This window comes from Sardina pilchardus, chromosome 19, assembly GCF_963854185.1.
Source record: "Sardina pilchardus chromosome 19, fSarPil1.1, whole genome shotgun sequence".
Lineage (NCBI taxonomy): Eukaryota > Metazoa > Chordata > Actinopteri > Clupeiformes > Clupeidae > Sardina > Sardina pilchardus.
This window is the reverse complement of record NC_085012.1, coordinates 23,126,502-23,148,693: the sequence shown is the minus strand read 5'-3', so window position 1 is coordinate 23,148,693 and position 22,192 is coordinate 23,126,502. Positions and strand designations below refer to the sequence as shown.

Sequence of the window (22,192 nt, the reverse complement as noted above, 5' to 3'; positions counted from 1 at the left end):
GCTATGGGATCTGAGCCCACAGACGAGACTGCCATCCAGACGAAGGCTTTGGCTTTGGCTTCGGCTTTGGCTTCGGCAGCTCGGCGTCTGAATACTTAACCGTTAGCGCCGGCTGTTGAGTCATCAGTGAAAGATCAGCTCTCGCCATGTCCTTGGGTAACCATGACTGCACATTCTCACAGTAACCCCATTCCATGCCAGACACACACACACACACACACCCACACACGGAGGGAGAGAGTTGCTAATAGGTTTATGGTAAAGCAGCACTCATTACCATCCTGTCCCATGATCTCTCAGGCAAAGTCTGGCTGGTTACACTGCAGCATTTGTCCAGTGACATAATCGTCACTCCTCAGATCAGCAAGTTTAACAGCGTTCAGTTTCAGCAGTGCAGAAGCTACGATATCCCACCGTACAGTACATACTGTATATACAAATACATGCATTTACCATACATTAATAGCCTTGCATAGCCTGTAATAGATTTTCAGTGTGATATATCCACCCTGTGGTCACACTAGGCTGTGTTAGTTTTAGTGTGTTGTTTTTTTTCACAAGTAGCTCAGAGGCCCTGATGCACTTGCTGCTGTTTGCCCCATAGGTCCTAAAGACTCGTGTTACCATCATCTGGTACTGCTGCCTCTGTACACACACGGCAATCCAGACTATTTTTTATTTATAGTTCCCTGATGGTGGAACCACTTACCAAGTGGTCCCAGAGCAGGAGTGTTCCTTGTCTATCTTCAAGAAGCTCTTGAGGACCCAACACTTCTGAGAGCACCTCCACTCCTAAGCACCCCTAACATCTCCACATCTAGTGTGCACTTCCCATGCACTTACTATGCACTTCCCATGCACTTCCCTCCTTCTACCACCATCTCCTTCAGTTACACATGAGTACTTAAACTTTTGCACGGACATTCTTTGGTTGTAGCGTTGATTGTTGTGGTATTACCTAAGGTGTCCTCTGCAATTAAGGTTTAATTTTATTCCTCATTATTCCTTATTATATAAGTCGCTTGGATAAAAGCGTCTGCTAGATGAATAAATGCAAATGTCCAAGGTGCGCAAGTGCCTGATGAAATAAATATGTGAAGAGGGTCATCTGGGTGCGAGAGGGCAGCCGTGTGGCCGGGGTCAGGTCGCGTGGTTGCGTGGCCTTGCCAGCCTAATCCAGATAGCCTTCTGAAGAGGCTTTATCTGCGGGGGGAGGAGGAGGAGGAGGAGGAGGAGGAAGAGGAGGAAGAAGGGGTGACAGAACGCGTGATGGGGTGGAGAGGGGTAATGTGGAGAGCAGATAGAGATAAAGAGTGCAAGGAGGAGAGCAGGGACTCCACTGTCACTGTCAAGGTCAGAGCATCCGGAGTGCGAGCACACACACACACACACACACACACACACACACACACACACACACACACACGGCAATCACACAAAGGCCATGGCTAAAGATGATTGCGCCGGCTCTCAGCTCATAAATATCAATCCGCCCCTCATTTGGCCGAGCGTCGGGCCTGCCAGCGGCGGCGCGCTTCATTAGCATTCATATTCCCGCGTAACGTTCCCCCACGCCAGCCGCGCCGCGACTCGCCTCGCCTCGCCGTCACTCCGTCCGTCCGTCCTCATTCCGCGTAATGATGTGGAGGGGAGTCACACGCACGCCACTGTGACCCTGCCAGATTAATTGGATTTCTATTCCGCTTCGATTACGAACACGCAAACAAACCAATAAAGGAGTGGTTCGGGATGTGAAAGCAAACAGTGACATCGATGACATTGAGGTCTCAAGAGGGCTTTTCTTCTGTACCAGGCTATTGTAATGCAAAAGTTTTTCATTCACGAACTAAATCAAATATCTGTGTTTGGAAAAAAAAACATTTGTCTGACATTTATCGCAGGAGAACTTTTTTTAGATGCCAATTTGAGAATGACTAAACAAGTCATGCCGAATTTGATGCCACTGGATCTCAAAGTGTCATTTTACATGCGGCCCGGTGTTATTTCGATACCCGTAAAATGATGTCTCATCTTAACTTCACTCAGGTTTCAGTGCCAAAGTGAATGTTACAGAGATCATCCCATCCGCTTGCGGAAATACAGTAAGCAGCACATGACATTCCATAGGTCAAAATCAATGTCTCAGTGTTAGGTTTTCATTGCAGGAGCTTAGGAATGTGCGCATACTGTACAGTGTACACAACCACCAAAGAGCCTCTTCAGAGGACAACACAAAGTAAGAGGTTTCTTCATAAGTAATTCAGGATGATGGAAACAAAGATGTGCAGCAAAACTATGGCCAGTCCCATAATTCCCGGCCCCATTCATCATTGTCCTCTCTACTGAAAATTAATCTGAACAAAACCTTAAACCACGTACCACGATGCTTTTAATCTGACATAATATCATAGCGTTGTGTGTAGGATTGTGTCATGAGCTGCAGACAATTAGATTACGGAGCACTACTTTTGCAATCCACTTTATTTGGGTTACTTTTATATTCTATTTTCAGTGTGTCATCTGTTCTTGGAGAGTCTAAGAAGATAATACCAGACACTGACGTATATATACTCTTATGTCTCTGTCTGTGCATAAAATCCTCTGGAATGAAATCAGTATGCCAGATGGAGAGGAGTCTTGCGTTGCCGTATGACCATCCTCCCGGGCTTAGCAGGCACGGAGGGGAAGGGATGGAGGGTATAAAACCGACGCAATTTCCTGGCCACGGATTTCATCAAGTGCCTCCACTCCGGGGACCCCAAGAACCAAGCTAGCATAACCCGCGTTGACATTGTCAGATAATGGCTGATCAGGACTTTGGCTGGCCTCCTTTGTTACAGCAGATGAAGGTGATCAGTGAGGCATATAGAATCGACCCTCTTTCCTCTTAGATGAAGGGAGAGGCTGGGGTGGGATGAGGGGTGGATAAATGTGTGTGTATGGGTATGTGTGTGTGTGTGTATGGGTATGTGTTTGTGGGTGTATATATGTGTGTGTGCGTGTGTGTGTGTTTGTGAAGGTCATGTGGAGGGGTGTGAGATCCATGAGAAAAAAAGCTAAAGGTACTGTCTTCGACCTGCATCAGCAGGATAAGGCTCTGATAGCAGTCGCTCAATAGGAGCATCAAGGTCTGCTTGCTCTACATCCACCGAACATCTCCTTGATGGACAACAACGTTTGCATTCACATCGCCTCATTTCGGGCACCCAGGCTCGGTTCTCAGCCATGTGTGGCATTCATCGAGTTTCATTACCATTCAGAGAACTGCAGGAGCGGAGCAGAGCAGAGATGCTATGCTTTGCCTCCCAGACACCCAAAACTATTTATATGTTGTTTTATCGTCCATGACATTTATACTGAGAGCTAAAACTGAATGAGCCTTCAAACTGTTCTGATATTTTGTGGCATTACATATCTCAAGTTGACAGGAACATTTGGTTACAAATATTCAAACATGTAGTATTTAATGTGCTCCCATCACTTTCTTGGGGTTTGTGCTTTATGCACTCACAGCATGTTGCTTACAGTCAGGCTAATTTGTTTCCTTTTCCCCTCTTTCTCTGTTTCAGATATTGGCCATCATATCCATTCTCTTCATCATACTTTCCACCATCGCTTTATCCCTCAACACCTTGCCTGAACTACAAGTGATGGATGAATTCGGGCAGGCCAACGACAACCCTCAGCTTGCACACGTCGAAGCTGTTTGCATCGCCTGGTTCACCATGGAGTACCTCTTGCGGTTCATGTCCGCGCCCAACAAGTGGAAGTTCTTCAAAGGGCCACTCAACGTCATAGACTTGCTGGCTATTTTGCCCTACTACGTGACTATTTTCCTGACGGAATCCAACAAAAGCGTTCTGCAGTTCCAGAACGTGAGGAGGGTGGTGCAGATATTCCGTATCATGAGAATATTGCGGATTCTCAAACTTGCCAGACATTCCACTGGATTGCAGTCCCTTGGATTTACCCTGAGAAGAAGCTACAATGAGCTGGGCCTGCTGATATTGTTCCTGGCCATGGGAATTATGATATTCTCAAGTTTGGTGTTCTTCGCTGAGAAGGATGAGGATGCCACCAAATTTACCAGCATTCCAGCTTCTTTCTGGTGGGCAACCATCACCATGACAACAGTCGGCTACGGAGACATATACCCGCAAACGTTGCTGGGCAAAATCGTCGGCGGACTTTGTTGCATCGCTGGTGTGCTGGTCATTGCCTTACCCATCCCCATCATCGTGAATAACTTCTCCGAGTTCTATAAGGAGCAGAAGAGGCAAGAGAAGGCGATCAAGAGGCGAGAGGCCTTGGAGCGGGCAAAGAGGAACGGCAGCATCGTGTCCATGAACCTGAAGGACGCTTTCGCCCGGAGCATGGAGCTGATGGACGTGGTGGTGGAGAAGAGCGAGGACAAGCGCGTGGACAACCACCTCTCACCGAGCCGCTGGAGTATCCCGAAACGCACATCCTCAGAGGTCAGCCTGAAATCGATGGAGAAGAAATATCCAGAGCCTGTTCCCCAGGGGTCTCAGGAGAACATTAAAATGGGCAGTCCACAGCACCTCAGTGCTAGGAAACTGGAGCAAATGTACAACCAGATGACCAGGTCGCAGTCCTTCTCCAATCTCACCTTGCCGACGATCATTCAGACCGAGGCGCCGCTGAAGCCGGAGGTGGAGCTGGAGCTGAAGGTGGTGTTGACCCCCGAGCCGCCCGCCAAGCCGCCCGTCACCGAGGTCCGAAGCATATCAAGCGTCGACAGCTTCACAAGCTGCACCAACGAATTTGGCGAGGGCGACAAGTCTTCCATTTCCTCCAACTCCACCGGGGGGCAGGGGCAGACGAAGCCTCAGAAGCCTCCCCCGCTTGATCTAAGCCAGCTGACCCCGCCCGAGACGGGGTCCGAGGACACCAGCTCACGAGGAACCATCCTGAAGGACGGCCTGTACGAGATCGTCCCCAACAACCCGAGCAGTGACACCCTGACGATGGCGGAGGATAATGAGGACGGGGAGGACGGGGAGTTGGACCAGGTGGGGGACGGCATCCTAAGGGGCACCAACCCGGTCAAGACGAAGGGTCTGAAGGTCAACTTCGTGGAGACGCCGGAGGAGGCCCCTCTCACACCTCCCAGCACCTGCTCCCAGGATATCAGCAGCAGTAGCCTGCTGGAGGACGAGTCCCCCGACGGGGAGCAGACCTCGCTTTGCCCAGAGTCAGAGCCCCTTCTGGTGGTGCCGGAGGAGGACGAAGAGGAGGAGGGGGTGGAGGAGCAGGTACCTCCGCCGTTGGGGAACGCGAATGAGGGAGACCCCCAGGCAATGACGAAATTGGCCCCACTCACAGGGGAGCTCATAGAAGAGAAAGAGGAGGACTTGGCCCCGGAGAACTCTGAGGAGAAGGAGAAACCAGAGGAGGTGGAGGAGGAGGGGGGAGCCGAGCAGGAGGCCGGGGCGGCCTCCGTAGTGGGGGCCTTCTCACACAAAGCTGCCAAGCAGAACTGCACCCAAGGGGTGGTGGGCAACGCCGCGGGAGACGACAAAGCCGACAGCAACCAAAGTGGACACAAAGTGGAGAACCACATGTTTACACCCGAGATCCATCTCATGCCGGGAGATGGCGAACCGTCCTCGACTTGTGAGACAAGCATGTGACTGTGACAGCGTGGGATATGGATATGCAGACCCACAAGAGGAACACATATAGAGGGGCGCTCAGATGTAACGAAAATGATATTTTTGCATGGCATGGCAAGTCCCTTTTAACTGTGTCGTTGTTTGATATTAATATAATGTGAGACTGCAGTCTGCAGGCAAGACTTGGGTTTGAGTGGACGGCCTGGGAGCTCACAAAGAGCATATCTATCCATTTATGAGGATGTTTTTGATCTACAGCTGTACATTTGAACTTTTTTTGATTTTATTTTATTTATTTATTTTGGTTCTTTTATAGAGACAGTGAGAAATGCACAGTGGGATAAATCTTTTAGGAAAAAAAGCATGCATTTAATTTAAGAAATCAATGTCATTTTACGGTGCTTAGTCTGCTGAAAGCGCTCCACTGTACATACAAGGATGACCACGGCTGTGGCAACACCCTGAATGACAGGACACAACTGTTTTTCAAAGGTACAGAGAAACAGCGCTCAGTCACAGAGAAACTCACAGTCAGACTTGGCAGGGGGATGTGGGGAAGAGTTGCATAGTAGCGACCTATAAAAACATATCATAACGTATTGTGGGAATGCAAAATGTGTACCATGATGCCGATACAATGTTTTTCTGTGTTCAGATTCATCCATGGATTGTGATGTTATTGTATGTTTTGGTTGGCATAGTAATTGGTTTAATGCCCAAATTAAGAGTTAATATCAAGAGCTTCAGACTGAAAGATCATAATTTGTATGATAAAGAATTAATCCTCCTCTAACGAAATCATGTGTTGCATACAGTGTACACTGGTAGTTGCCAAATACATCATGAAGATGCATAGATGCTTATGACTATTTAATACATATGAAGTTGGCTTTAGGTCCTAGGTGAAAAAACAATGCCAGCTTAAGAAAGTTTGCAGAACCATTAAAGGCCTATCTTCAGTCTGATAAAAAAATAATATATTTTCTTTTGTCAAATTATCATGAAAAATAACCCATATACACCTGACTATAAAACTATCAGTCAGTTGCACATAAATCATAGTAATAGATGCTGTAGCTTTTGTGTGAAGTTGATAGAACTCTAATTCCCCAGAGAATCACTAATGACTCCAATAGTTCTGGTCGTTACATCTCACATATGATGCCGCAGTTCTCATTTTACTATACAATTACCACTGAATAAGGTGTTATTATTCATGCTGTTATGAGACCAGTGACGTAGTGCTTCTATTTACAGGTGCGTCATACTTTATTCATACTTTGTTCTTTAACCTAAACCAGATGTGTAATATTGCATGCAAGTGTTCCATCGTTTTGATTTTCTCATGGTGGTTGTCACTGTATATTGTCAACATATACCCACCATCACCCATACTCACACATACCAGTCCTGTAAGGCATTCATTCAGTTAAGTTATCCAATACCTTTTAAGTGTTCAAGATTCATTTGAATCACTGTAGTTTCTTAGTCATCATGAATCCTGGTGTTACATACGCTCAAGTCGATTTTTAACCCAACCCAAAGTTTTACCTTTTTTGTCAATGAATGAGAATATATATTTAATGTTGCCTTTTATTCCTACACTGCTGGAGAGTACATTTGTATATTTATTTTGCTTTGGCATGACTACGAGTGCTAAAACTGTTTTCTTGATACCGCATGAAAATGAAGCGAGAGAAAGGATGGGGGGAAAGTGTGAGTGGTGTGGACTGAACGTATTTGTTGGTTTTCCCTGTCAGAGTCGAAAAGTGCAATACAGCATACTGCAATCTATGCAGGCCAAGAATTGTGGCACTTTATTTGCAGTCCAGTGAATTTGTAAGTGTACAGGCATAAACAACACTTGTATTTTTCAGAAGATGTATCTTTAATATTTGAAATAATGACGTTACCACTCAAAATATGAACTTAAAATTAAAGATTTTTTTCTTTTTTTTCCTAAGGGTATGTGTGGCTGACAGTCGCGATTACAATGTACACAATGTCAGTCCTCATTACTTTGAAAGTTAGTATTAATCTGACCAAGAGGGCCTTTTATAATTCTCACAAGAAAAGGCTTTCTTAAGTTAACATCTGATACGGATCTACAAATGGCCTCACACAAAGTAATTATTTTTGTTTTGTGAATCAATGTTGACAATGATTCTATTTTTTCTAAACCAAAATCAAGCACGACCACAATTTCCTGCCATGTGGTGGTTGAAATGACACGTGCCTTTTTCATAAAATGTCCTTTATGAGAAGGCTACAAGTCATTTGGCTTTGTTCATATAGCACTGTACAGAAAATTCTAATTTTTATAGGAGAAAAAATCAGGTCTTTATGTAATAGATACAAGTAATATAATTGAGTTCTCAGGTTTTCTATAATATTAATGTTCTGATAGGGTAGAATTTTTTCTTTTTTCTTTTTTTTTTTTTCCTTTCGTCATTTTCAGGTAGCACCGACTCTTTCTTTGTTCTTTTTTATGTTGTCAAATACACATTGATGTCTTGGATATCAATGGAGCAGCACCACAAATGTAGCTCCTCTTTACTCCATCCATATCCGCGTCTGAATCTAAAGACTGTGAATGAAGAGCTACACCACGCAACGCAACACAACACATGAAGAGGACCACTATCCTCGTTTGTTTTTTGCACATTGGACAGATAATTCACTAAGAAAGGGAGAGCAGTCATCTTAGAACAGGGGTCCCAAAAAGAGTTGGGCTGGATCAAAAGGTTTCACCCATTGGTGGTGCGACAGGTCACTGGTTTGACATGCTTGTCAGTCGTGAGCAAACAGCCCAAAAGGGAGGGATGGTCTGGTCATAGAATCACACAAAACACAAGAGCGCTGATCAAAGTCTTTCCATGAGTGGGGAGGAATGATTTTCTTCTGTTTCGTATACACAAGCAAGCAGCCACGGTTGTTCAAAATTTGAGATGGTATTTGATGTGGACTCTTGCTTTGGACATCTATAAGAGGGACTGATAATCGATTTCCTGAGGGGAAACCGTCTTTTGCATACACAGCATTTTCAAATTCTACACAGGTGATTGATTATTATTATTTTATTTTATTTATGTTTTTGTCTTCTCCACCAACATACATGTCTACAGTGTTTGTGTTAATGGAATTGAAAACAGACAAACAACCTGGATGTCTCTGTGCTTTTATGTTTTGATATGTGTCCAAATGTGAGGACAAATGTAGGAACAGTGGACTCACAATCGCACCAATAGTGTTATTTATGTGTTTGTTTCTATGCTTGTCTATTTATTTGTCACTTGTCTTTCCCTAAGTAAGGTACGATATTTTTTGAAACTCTAATATTACATATTTAAGTTTTCGAGTTTGTTTCACTCTCTATTTTATTTTTATTTTCAGTTGTATCTAACATCTCCATGTGAACATAAACATCTCTCATTATAAACAATGGGGAATAGTTGACCAATCGGTGATTTGGTTCTGGACGGCTTTCTTTCAAGATGGTTACTGAGTGGACGCTGAAATTAACTCTGTGAGCTAACAGCGCAAAATGGACTGCAAAGCATGTCTCTCTGTCTCTCTCTCTGTCTCTCTCTCTCATCACACTATCACTTGTGATACCTTATGTTGTCAGGACGAGTGTGTGCGATTTTATTTTCTTTGAAAGAAAGGCTATCGTTTCACCATGTTTGTGTCCCCCCACCTGTCATCACAGCCAGCCTTTCCATGGCATAACTGCATCGTTGCATCCTCCTGTCGTCTTCTGCCTGTTTTGGGAGTTTGTTTGTTTTTTGAATTGTTTTTGGTTTTAAAAAGGTTTTATCATGTAACTAGGTATCATTAGACAACTTCGCATATCAGCATTTGTATGCATGTAGTAATCTGTACAATTGTGTGACCACTGAACACTTTGTTATGGTACATGTATGTCAACATTTCTGTAAGATAAACAGCATTGTTCCCCCATAAGTCTACTAGCATATGCAGGATGAAAAATAAAAGTGTATATAACTCACGTCTCACGTTTCCTCAGCTTCCTGTCTTATTCTATTTCAATCCAGTTTTCATTTTCAGTCTTCTTTCAGCAAGTGTATGGCACTGAAAAAAAATAATTGCTGGATTTATTTGATTTTATCATGTAGCCAGCGGTTGCACATGAATGAAATGTCTACGTTTCATGCTCAATTTGATCAAGTAGTTTCAGTGAAGTTGATAAAGTGACATTTATTTGAAGTATTTATGTAATTTCAACGTCATTGTTTTATACATGGCGACATGGAAAGTATACACTATGTAGCATTGCAACATCAATGTTAAAGGACAACTTTGAATATGTTGTGCCACATAAAAAGCATTCACTGAACTTAAAAACACGTGATAAGGAACCACTTTGTGCCTGCTCATGGTGGGAACAAGCATGGTTTATCTCAAAGCATAACACAAGACACAACTCAACTCCAAATTCAGCTGGTCTCTAAGTATAGTTATCTCAAACATGGGAACACAATGAAATGGTGACACCAAAGCATCCCATGCATTCCTTTGCCTATGGTTGAGGACTTACATGTAGCCTAGGTGCCTCACATTGATCTAACATATATATTTTTTTTTTTGGGATAAATTCTTTGCTGTGGAAAAATATGTCAGTTCAACGTAATAACATTGTGTTTGATATAACACATGAGTTTGTTTAATTTCATGTTTTGGTATAGTGAATGTGACAAACCTTCTTTTCTTTTGACCCCCTACTAGCTTATCCCACTTGATTCAATTAGGGAAAAAATGATTTCTCAATTGGAACGACTATTTGGACACAATAAGGTTGTGTTTTATTCAAAACTAGACTGTTTTAAGTAATTGTAACATGACATGGTTTGATAAATTGGACAGCCCTGACTTCCTTTTTTACAGAATAAAAGGAATGCTAAGCCTAATGTAAATAAAGGCTGGTAGCCTACATTGGAAATGGAGAGACACAAGTGTTGAGGTTAGAGAGCTTGCGTGGAAAGGCAGAAATTGTATTTCTGTGCCAATTGTTAATGGTTTCCTGATATAATTTCCCTAAGCATCAGAATGTTGTCTTAAGTGCTACTGTAGGCCTACATGACATTGACAAATGTAGGGTCAATTCGTCAGTTCTGTAGGCTATATAACTGAGAGGTAAAATCATTAATGTCAGATAGGAACACGTGCAACAAATTAACAAACTGAATGAGTAGAATAAAGGGTCACATTAAAGTAGGCTACACTGAAGATTCTACACCTGCAAATATGCCACTTACTCTGCGGGTGAACTCCTTCAGATTAGCATACATAATTGTAGCTCCACTCCTTACCGCTAGGTGTCGATGTAGGGAAACGGCCTTGCGTTCAGCACCACAAACGAAAGCGCGCGAACATGATCAAAACATTCTGAAGTTGTTGATCAACTTTGAGGTGTAAATGTAATGTTATATAAAATGAATGGGAATGCAGCGTCTCCGAGCACAGTTACAATAACAAGCACAACAGATGAAAATGCTTGTTTTTCAACCGTAGATGGCACAGTCAAATCATGGATGATCGACTATTTGTTTCTCTCCATAACTCATCATTTCAAAGAAAAGAATTCCGTGGAGTTCATGAGAGCTGTACGGTCATTCGAAGGTAAATTAAATTATGCTACGTCAGTTTTAGTTAAGCAACGTTAACCGAGGTAACAGATTATGTCCCTGTTAAAAGATATATCACACAACAGTATACCCTCTGTTGATTTGTGTAGGGACAACTATGCGTTGTGATTCTGTTTAACGTTACTTTTACATCGAATCCGCAGCTTTGATCGATGCGGTTCAATTGGAGGACCATCAGATGAAAAAGAAGTTAATCTGTGGTTTCCTTGCGAGAATCATGGACGCCAAAAATTTAGGTAATTTGCTGTCAAATGATAGCCAAACATTAAGATAAAGTAGTAGTAGTAGTAGTAGTAGTAGTAGTACCAGTAGTGTTCGTTCATCTCAGATTTTTTTTAGTGTTCTGAAGACGTGAAATAGCTCGTTATAATTGCCAAAATTATAGCAAGGGGCGAGAAGGCTGGATAGCTTGATTTAAAAAATGGTGCTTTCGTTATATAATTAAATACCACAAAATACCTCTATATAACCTTTGAGCCTGCTCCTTTTTATGTGATCTCATCTCAATGGCGATGCAGCTTTTGTTTGCACCTCCCCAACCACATCGCACATCTATTAGGCTACCACCCACAACTATCAACTGCATGTCTGTGTGTGAAAGAAACTGTTAGCCTACTGCTACCTTTATGCAGTGACGTTGCCTTGTGTTCTGTGTACACTTGTGAACTTGTGTGTCTGTGTCTGGATATTGTTCTCAGATGTCCAGTACACCTCTGAAGAGGAGGTCACACCACTGATGTCAGCTGTTGTAGTTTGGACTGCTATGGACAAAGTTGTGACGGATGCAAATGTTCACCAAACCATCAAACGGCTGCTTTTCATTCAGGTTTGAACCCTGCAACTAACCGAATACTGTTAACCACATTCATCCATCCCAATATAACCTTCATTTCACTGTACTCTTTTGTTGTGTTTTTCCCTGTAGTCGGTTGGCGTGTGTTTAGAGAAAGGAATGCCGTCAATGGCCAAGGATGCCCTACAGTGGTTCGAACGAGAATGTGACCTTCCACAGGTTGGTAGTAGCATACTGTATATACTGTATATGTTTTTTGTATACCTATGGGTAGTAGTGTTCTGTCTATGAACTCAGGTCACAGCTGTACTGAGGATTGGGAAGACAAGTCGTTCACAGCTAAATCTAGTTGTCTTTCTCTTTTATTTCTTGCATTGGTTTGTAGAAATTACAAATGAAACTGGCCTCAATAGTAAGGGCCAAGAACACCTATGACGCGTACCTCACCAGCTTCAGTTTCACCCGCTTGTTGGAACAAATACAAGCATTCCTCGACTCTTTTCTCGAAGAAAACCCATCAAGTTTTCTTCTGCAGGTAAGTAAAAGTGTTATATATATATTATAACTATTATAACCCGGTTCCACTGAATTGATCAAATAAAAATGAAAATATCTGAAGTTAGGTACATTACCCTAACATCAAAGGCTATGTCCAGATAGCTTTTTCAGATTCTTTCAGCAAGCTATATTTTGTCATGCTAATTTTGGTTTGTAAATGTGTTTTGTTGTTGACAGTGGTGTTTGTTTGTTTGTTTGTTTGTTTGTTTGTTTGATTATTATGTAATAGGCAGCCTCTAAGGTGGTTCATGCCAGACAGGAAAAAGACAAGTCAGGGGTTCAGTTCCAAAAGCTGGAGTTGGGGGAGAGTGGAGGAGAGACTACAGAGAAACCCTCAGACCAGCCGTCACAGTATGACCTATCTGATGCTTTTGTAGTCTTGCTCATTAAGCTTTGGCCATAGTTTGCCACGTCTTGAAGTTCATTGATTTTCCATTGCCATCATAAATAATCAATCAAGGCATTCCCTGACCAGTCTGACACCACATCAAACTAGCTAGAGAATCTTGAAAATCTCTGAACAAGACATTTCTTAATTCTCTGTATCGAACTTGTTCCCTAACAGGGATGAGGAGCTTGTGTTGCATTCAACGCTCAATACAAGGTGAGTCCTCAGCTCTACACCTCGTCTGTCTAGGATGTGTAAAGAATACAGATGTATTTTATACCATTTTGTGTGTGTGTGTCTTGGACAGACATAAGAAGAGACTGCTTGGAAAACGCAACACTCAGCCTTGGAATCCTGAATCTGCCAAGAAGCCTAAAAAGAACGTCCAAGAGTCCAAATTAAGTAAGTTGTTTGTTTTATTGGTGGTTTCAAAATGGCTTATACAGTAGCTTCTGTTGTCAAGAACATAACTTGGTCTTCAGGTATTGTTTTCAAGAATCTGCTTCATTCATTCATTCATTCTGCAAATGTTGGTATTTCTGCCTTTCCGCTCTACCAGAGCAACACATTCTGTCTGTGACTGGGCTTAAATCAGAGTAAACACCGGGACGCTGCAGCTTTGCTTAGTGCAGCACTATCAGATCATCTGCAGCACTAGGTGCCGTGGCAGTAGTGGTTTTGATAAGGAATTTGATTTGTCACTCCTACAGAAGTGACCCGGCTGTCTGCCCGAAACAGATCGCCACCGTCTGTGGAGAACTCCATGCTGAGGACCAGGAAGGTGAGTGTAGCCTCTGTTTTGACTTTCCCACTCAACGTGCCGCTGTAGGTTAAGCTGAATAAGAACAATTAGTTTTATGTGTACGCCAAGAGGTAACATGATGCCTCCTGAGCCACGTTCAGGTATTCAGTGCCCAAAACACAGGTACAGCACTGGCCATGGCATTCTGTGTAACATCAAAAAATGGTGGTACACAGATATGGTTTTTGGTCCATATTAAGGAAAAACTAGCACACACACAAATCCTTATCCACCACTATTTGGGTTTGAATAATTTATGGCATTGTCATGGCAAGAGTTGCTCTACCCCTTTAAGCATATTACAACTGCCGTTGGGCACTGTGTTACAACTGTCCCCTATATTAGAAAGCTATAGTGTGTGTGTGTGTGTGTGTGTGTGTGTGTGTGTGTGTGTGTGTGTGTGTGTGTGTGTGTGTGTGTGTGTGTGTGTGTGTGTGTGTGTGTGTGTGTGTGTGTGTGTGTGTGTGTGTGTGTGTGTGTGTGTGTGTGTGTGTGTGTGTGTGTGTGTGTGTGTGTGTGTGTGTGTGTGTGTGTGTGTGTGATATTTTTTTGCACAAAAACAACAAATAACTATTTAAACAAAACTCTGCAGAGAATGAATACATTCATGTTCAAAAAAGAAATTCTCACCAAGATCACCCAACATAAACCAAACTGAATTATGTTTTTACACAAAAACAAAGACATTTAAACAAAGCTCTACAGAAGATGATTGAACATTTTTATGTTCAATAAAGGGAAATGCCTCACAAGGCACAAGTTCTGTTAAACCATACGCCAAACTAACTAAAACTAAAATAGCCAAACTTACTAATCCCTCTAAGTGCATGTTAAGAAAGCCAACCCTCTGTGCATGCCGGTAACTAACGAGAAGGACACGTCTGCAGAAATACCTAGCTCTAGTTGGGTTCTCCTCAGATGTGGACGAGCGGAGAGGACAAATGCCTCAAAGCCGGAGTGCGCCAGTACGGAGAGGGCAAATGGGTGCAGATCCTGCAGGAGTTTGACTTCGGCGACCGCACCTCCGTCAACCTCAAAGACAGATGGCGGATCTTGAGGAAGCGTGATATCGTCTAGTGGACTACCAGCAGCAGCAGTAGCGGTCATGGGAATAACTAGAGATAACTTTTTTTTGTTGTTATTATAAAAATTGCTTTTTTGCTTGTAAATGAAAATATGTTTGACATTTTCACAGAACTATAAGAAAGATATTTATTTTCCAGAAGAATATGTAGCAGACACTTTCATTGAAGATTATTGCAACCAATTAGAAGTTGTATGTTAGATACAGTAATGATGAGAACCAAACTCTGTAAAATGAATTCACATGACCCAGTCTAATTATTGTTTCTAATAAACATGTTCAATAGCTTGTTTTAAATGGAATTGAATGTATGTTAGACTCATTGTAAACTCCATTGATACCCTTTCAAAAATATTTATTTTTAAGACCAGTAGAGGGCACTGTTCATGCAAAACACTCTCAAAAATAACATTTCATTTAGGTTATGTAAAGACATCAGACATGACAACAGAAATATAAATATTAAAAACAAACACTTTAATTGATTTTCTTATAATTACAATTCATGCAATTGTGACTTTTCTTTTAAGCGTCATAAGAGCCCTAATTGTACAGCGCTTGTGCTGAAAGTGAATATTACATCTGGCACGTGGAATGTGCATTGTGCTCATCTATGCACACAGCAGGCAAGTGAACTCTGGCATCTTTGTGATCGCTTTGCTGATGAGTGAAGAAACAGATGTTTACAGGTCATTAGAGATTAAGTTTATCAACATTTTCTGAGGAAAAGGGGGGGAAACGAGCAAAGGGCCAAAACGTCTACGTTACGCACGCGAACAATCTGGCGTTAAGAAAGCGGAGCCTGCGCTCGAGGACTGCGTGTGCTCTCTCTGCGTGCCTCTCGTCTCAGATGAAGACGAAGCTGTGCACCTGGGGACACGAGCAGTGCTGCAGCCTCTGCACCTTCTTCCAGGTCCCCCTGCACCGAGGGTTCCCCATGGCCTGCCAGTGAAGCACCTCATCCCTGGGAAACAAAACAAACACTTATAATCAACTACACATGCTGCACATCTTCTGCTCATACAGTCTCACTCACAGTGTGTAGATCAGGGATCTCCAACGGGTAGCTCACGAGCTGCCAGTAGCTCCCCACCCGTCTCTAAGTGGCTCTCCAAAACAGATGTTCATAAATCTGATAACCCAATGACTTGGGATACATGTTAAAATTCCTATAAAATCAAATTCACAGTCTAAAAAGACTGAGTTGAAAGGAGTTGTAAATGAGTTGAAAGGAGCCTTTAAAAAGCATACAAATCTTATTCACCGGTTTTGAGTGGAGATCAGCTTTGTGAATCCATGGCATGCTGCAACTAACATAAAAGCTCTCGGCAATGTCCATTTTGTCAAAGTAGCTCTCGGACGAAAAAAGGTTGAGTCCCTGGTGTAGATGCACCTTTGTGGCTGTATTCCTATCAATACTGAGGCCACATCTACCTACTTTTCATTTCACCATAAGACCAATTGCTTGTTTTATCATCTGACCTTATTTTCCTGCTCTATTGATAATCTTTGTGAATGAAATTCTCCTGTTGCAGTAGAAATACTACTTGATATGAGTGAAATTATCTGTCAACAGAACAGGAAAGTAAGTTGAGTTTGAAAGCTTGAAATAACTGGAAATTGTGTGTTATAGCAAGAACAAATGTTTTGTCAGACAAAAAATAATTTTTCATGGGACTCCGAGGTGGAGGGCAGAGGTCATTTTCACAGTGTGGTGGAAGAGGTCCAGCCTGGTAACCACATTACAAAGACAAGTCTGTTAGCGCCTCCTCAGGTTTGACCCTTGTTTCAAGGTCACCTGTTGACTCTTTCACACTGACAGTTGAGCAATTGTAGCGAGGACGCATGGGCGAGTGTGTGTTTGCTGTGGTTGTAACATTACCAAGCTTAACCATAAGCTGTTATCTTGCATGTCCTATCTTTTAAGATCCTTGTCCACACATTTGAAAACGGATGATTGTACCAAGTCTCACCCACTTCTTGGAGTGGGTGGAAAAGGATTGGCTACAAATTAGCATTGATCTTCTATGAGTCTTGCCTGAGGAACAATCATTGCACCAGTATTTTTGGAGTTCTTCTGGTTGCAAGATACTAACAACTCTCTTGTACTCTTACGGGTACTTGTAAGTTATTCTGGATGAAAGCGTCTACCTAATAAATAAATTTACCTCTTCAATAACACTGGGTCTCAGAAACAGCAGAAAGCGGCCTTCAATTTGAGAGACGCTTTTTCATTGTGCAGCAACTCATAGGAGAAGCCTCAGGTTTCTGTTTGGTCTCTGCCCACATACTCTATATGACCCTTAAGTTGAGAAGACGCTGTGTTTGTTTTTTTGCATACAACATGGTTGCTCATGTTTCAGTTGGTCACGATTGATGTGTTCACACGATAGTTTTGGACTGCTCACACTGCAAGAAAGCCCCCCAAATTTTTGGACATGCAAGAAATCCAATCGGACAGGAATGCTGGTTGTTACGTCTTCTAATCAAATTGGATGGGGATTCAGTGCAATTGCAAAGTTAGCCAGGTCTGACTGGATCTGGGCTGAAACACTGTTTGCCCGGCTTAACGTGACCCGGTCGTTGGGGTCATGTACCTGTTTGCGTCGTTGCCGTCTCCTTGGCAGCTGCGGCTGGCGTTGCGCATGGCAGGGGGCTGGCAGGCCACGCACACGGTGAAGCCCTCCCTCAGGTACTGCATCCAGCGTGTGTACGGACGGTTCTCAACCGTGCAGTGCGGCGACAGGGTCTCCATTTTGAACTCCATGCAGAACCTGTGGAGGTGGGAGGTGCGGGGGAGATTGTAGGTGGAGGGGTGGTGCACAAGGGGGTTCTTTCAGTTCACCTGTTCAAGCTAGTCCAGGCTAGCCTTGTTTGTAAAGACTTTGGAGTTGGAGCCGTCCAAGGTTTTTTTTTTTTCCTTTTTTAAGTCGAAGATGTGAGCCTTAATTCAAAAGGATCTGGTGGCGTAGGGCCTAAAGCAAAGCCTGGCGCTTTGAATTTCAGACGCCAGCCCGAGCAACAAAGGGAGCTCAGGAAACACTGTTGTTTACCCAGACTCTCACAATACCGAGACCCCTCAGCTGTGTTTACGCTGCCTCGCTGATTAAAGCAATCGGACTGATTAAAACGGTTTCACATCAATTAAAGCAGCTTAGGCTTAAATGCTCCATCCTCCACGCCAGGTGTTCCACCGTAGCATATTAGTCATATTAGCCTCGGATATTGTACCATGTGGGCTCAATATATCCGATTGATTTTCATTTCTGAAAGCCAGCTATGAACTCCTGAAGTGAATGTGCTCTGTGGTCATACATTGTCCATGTTAAATCAGATTTTTGTTATAGAAATGTGTAAACATGATCTGTGGGCGTGTTGTTCATGTATTGTTCGGTGTTGACCGTTCCTACCCAGAATCCTGTGGGTCCCCGTACAGGTTGTGTCCTGTCCGTCCCTTCCCATACTCCACTGTTGTGATGAGTGCGGGACCTGGCATGGAAACAACACCCTCACTCATCCCGCATTCACAGTCGTGTCGTTGCAAGCAATGTTCCCGGAATGCCTTAGATGCAATCTAAGTGTTTTTCCTCTTAGTAAAATAATAAGCAGACCTGTCGCAGAGGTCGACTGTTAGATGTGTGGATATGTAAGGCCCTGAGTACATTAGGCGCTGGCCCAAATAAGCGAATCAAAATGACTCCCTACAAGCTAATTATTGCTAATTAATGGAGCTACAAATAGAGACTTCATGGCGATATCCAGCTGTGTCTGTCCATGCGTATTCACTGTCAGTTTCTGACCACACAGTAAAACTACAGTATTGCTGAGTGACATGATCTCATGTGTGTTGCTTACTGTATATTGTGTGTGTGTGTGTGTGTGTGTGTGTGTGTGTGTGTGTCCAGTGGTGGCCCTGCCGTGTGTGTGTGTGTGTCTGTACCTTGACTCGTGAGTATGGTGGTGGGCCTGTGTGTGTGTCTGTATCTGTGACTCATGAGTATGGTGGTGGGACCGTGAGTGTGTGTGTGTGTGTGTTTAACTTGCGTCTGAGGACAGTGCTGACCTGTGTGTGTGTGTGTGTGTGTGTTTGTGTGTGTGTGGAGTACCTTGCGTCTGAGCGCAGTGTTGGCCCTGGTGGGTCTGGTACTCCATGCATCCGGCCTGCTCCTCCAGGGCTGGGCAGGCCTCGCCGCTGTTGCTGGGCTCCCTCTCGATGTGGCGCCGCCGCACCCGGAACGAGCGCTGGCACGGCTTGACGCAGCCACTCCAGTAACTCCACTCGCTCACCACACACGGCTCAGCTGCCAGGGATCACACACACACACACACACACACACACACCCACACACAGACATGCATGCACACAAACGCAGGCGCACACACACACCACACAACAGGAATTTAATGTAATAACTGCATTACATGGCCCAAGGTTTATTAACTTAGACATCATAAACGGGTGACTGACAGGCCTGTCCTCCCTTAGCCTATAGCGTCTGTCTTGATAGTCTGTCTGTGTGTGGAGGTAGTTGCTTGTTTGTATATTTGCTCGTATGAGGCTATATTCAGACTGGGCCCTGGTGTGACTTAGCCTCATGAACCATACTCTTGACTACGTTCTGCTACGCTCCTCTTTGACAAATTAAGCGGAAGTTCCACCGACGGTGGAAGCCAGACAAGGAGTGACCCAGATCTGCACAAAGGCCTTAGAAGAAATCTCTGGTCTGAATGACCATGATGCCATGGATCCATATGGTTAGATACAGTCATGATGCTGTTATACATTACTGTTAGACATTGTTAGAGTGAAGACTTTTGTTGATTTTCTCAAAGGCTTTCATTGACAGGTTGAAAATTGATAGATTCAAAAACAGATATCTTCAGAATTCTGAAGGCGTGATTCACAGGGTGTGTCTGAGCTGTTTTTCACCTCCTTTCCTGACAACATTTGTACAGTTGCCCAGTTCTAGACGTGAGGAGTATGATGAAGAGCTCAACTGAGAGAGCTAAGTTAAGTCTCAAGTTATTCTCTCTCTCTCTCTCTCTCTCTCTCTCTCTCTCTCTCTCTCTCTCTCTCTCTCTCTCTCTCTCTTAGTTCATTTAATCTCATTGGACCTCAAATGGTTCATTATGCTTTTCTACTCTTTGAAGTGGTCCAGTCAGTCAGTCAGAGAAGAGTTGAGGATGATCATGGATATAATGCACAACATCTCACAAACATGGGACATTGCACAGATTTAAGCACTTTGCAGTTGTTTGGCCGGAGTGTATTTCTCAAAGCACAAATTTAGCTCAATATGAAAATTTGGACTGACAGTGCTAAAGTGAAAACATGCATGGCATGACCGGTCAGTCAGACACATTCCGACACATTCCTTAAAAGGGCAGACATGTCAGATACATTTGCTCAAGCCTGGGGCTCAGAGCCCAGTGGCTAACACGTGTTACTTTTGGCTAACTTGCGCTTACCTGGGCATTCCTTGGTGTAGTCGAAGCAGCAGTCCTGGGTCCTTTGGCAGCCCTCGTCGCAATAGCACGTCCCGTAGACGCGGTCCATCCGCCAGTCCGTGGTGGTGCAGGTGAGGTCCGTGCCCCGGCAGCACTTCCCCGAGCACCCCCCCTCCGCCGAGTGGTACAATCCACACACGGCGATGATGGCCACCAGCGTCATCCCAGCCCACCCGGTCGCGGCCGCCTTCATCGTGCGTCCCCAAAAGTCCTCACACGCGCACAACAAGCGCACACACACACACCTTGCGTTCGCAGGTAGCTCTCCGGCAGACGAGCGTCGTCCGACTTGCGTGTCTGGCCGCGGATCCCCTCACACGCCTCGTCCATCTCCCATGCCGGCGGCTGGGGTGTGTGGGCTACGCGTCGGTCAGTACTCCCGGTAAAGCAGGCGCGGCAGCCCCCTGCTCCTGTGCTTGGAGTCCCTGTGAGACTAAAACTCCAGCGCAGCCACAGCGGATCCTCTTGTTTCACGCAGAGAGAGACGGCTCTTCACCGAGTGGCCGGACGGAAGAAAAGGGCCATTCTGTGGCCGATCACAGCAGAGGGATTGTGTGTGTGTGTGTGTGTGTGTGAGTGTGTGAGACAGAGTGAATGTGTGGGTGTGTGTAAGAGAGAGTTGTGTGTGTGTGTGTGTGGCTGGCGTCTGGCTGTGTGATCTCTCCAGAGGCTCACACCCACCCACACTGTCCCCGCTCCTCAGTCCACAGGGGAGACCACTGACAGCGAATGAGAGACTCTCAAAGAGGTGGAGAGTTTTCTCTGTGTGTGATTGTGTGTCTCTGTGTGTGTGTGTGTCTGTGTGTGTTTATCTCTCTACCCCTGCGTGTGCACACCCTCTCTCTCTCTTTTCTCTCCTCTCAAAGTCTACCTCTTTTTTTCTCTCTTCTTCTGTGTCCTCTGCTTTTCCTGACTTTCTCCCTGTCCCACTCACTCCCTGCACCTCTACCCCTCTCTCTGTCTCTCTCCCTCTATTCTCTCCCTGCCCTCTCTCCCCCTCTCTCTCCGTCTCTCTGTCTCTCTCTTTCTCTCTCTTTCTCTCTCTCCCTGCCTGTCTTCTGGCTGTTGTTCCCTATTACAGTGGGCTGTTCAGATCTGAGGGCTGGGCCTGGCGCGCTGGTAGCTGGGAGCTCACTGACAGAGCAGCGGGAGGAATGTGAGCATTTGGCCGGGCTCCAGATCAAAGGGCCTGCGGCTACAAGCCGGCCTGTTAGCCATCATATCTCTAAGCTTATTAATGTGCGTGCAGAACACGCATTACACAGGTAAAGTCCTGCTACCGCTCAGGGTAGGCATATTTACTACCAGATAGGTAGTGTTTGAGTGTGTCTGTGTGTGTGTGTGTGTGTGTGTGTGTGTGTTTACATTACACCACCTGCTATTTGTACGGTCTATGTATTTCTATACTTTACCACTTCCATATACTTTCCTTATACATTTTCTACTTTTTAACATCGATTTTGTACAACCGGTACATATCATTTTATTTTTTGAGGATGCTTTAAAACTGAAGTTGTAAAACTGGTCAACAGGTCTATTTTGTCCTCTTGTTTTTTTGTGATTTTCGAGTGCTTGTTTACTTGTTTGTGCCGCATGTCATCACACTCATTATAGGCCATGATGTGCAGGGTCAGTGTGAAGGGTTGGTCTGTAACATTTCCTGTTGGGACAGGAAGGGGTTAACGAATGAGTAAAGTGAATTAACATTAGCTTCATGAAATTAGGACATCTTGGCTGGCGGCCGGTATGAATAAATC

The 22,192-nt window shown here is 44.2% G+C and overlaps 3 protein-coding genes across 4 annotated transcripts in view; 2 read left to right on the top strand and 1 right to left on the bottom strand.

The window, feature by feature from the left end:
- kcnb2b (potassium voltage-gated channel subfamily B member 2b) overlaps nt 1-5,654 on the top strand; it is an 80,803-nt gene extending 75,149 nt beyond the window's left edge. Inside the window, exon 2 of the mRNA XM_062520894.1 lies at nt 3,570-5,654. Within this exon, the coding sequence (XP_062376878.1) occupies nt 3,570-5,654 (2,085 nt within the window). The remainder of the gene's footprint in view (nt 1-3,569) is intronic.
- A 5,369-nt stretch (nt 5,655-11,023) lies between these two features.
- terf1 (telomeric repeat binding factor (NIMA-interacting) 1) lies at nt 11,024-15,224 on the top strand. Of its 2 annotated transcripts, none has more exons than XM_062521391.1 (10): nt 11,024-11,276; nt 11,446-11,538; nt 12,001-12,128; nt 12,228-12,314; nt 12,481-12,630; nt 12,883-13,004; nt 13,219-13,257; nt 13,349-13,443; nt 13,752-13,822; nt 14,762-15,224. In XM_062521391.1, the coding sequence occupies exons 1-10, from the start codon at nt 11,078-11,080 to the stop codon at nt 14,918-14,920; spliced, it is 1,143 nt and encodes a 380-aa protein (XP_062377375.1). In that variant the 5' UTR covers nt 11,024-11,077; the 3' UTR covers nt 14,921-15,224. The 2 variants fall into 2 exon arrangements, with proteins under 2 accessions (XP_062377375.1, XP_062377376.1); XM_062521392.1 differs by having other exon boundaries at nt 14,731-15,224.
- A 39-nt stretch (nt 15,225-15,263) lies between these two features.
- LOC134066153 (somatomedin-B and thrombospondin type-1 domain-containing protein) lies at nt 15,264-21,386 on the bottom strand. The gene is made up of 5 exons (XM_062521393.1): nt 20,397-21,386; nt 19,034-19,228; nt 18,338-18,416; nt 17,525-17,701; nt 15,264-15,891 (listed from the first exon to the last, which is right to left on the bottom strand). The coding sequence occupies exons 1-5, from the start codon at nt 20,626-20,628 to the stop codon at nt 15,774-15,776; spliced, it is 801 nt and encodes a 266-aa protein (XP_062377377.1). The 5' UTR covers nt 20,629-21,386; the 3' UTR covers nt 15,264-15,773.
- Between the last annotated feature and the right edge of the window lie 806 nt (nt 21,387-22,192).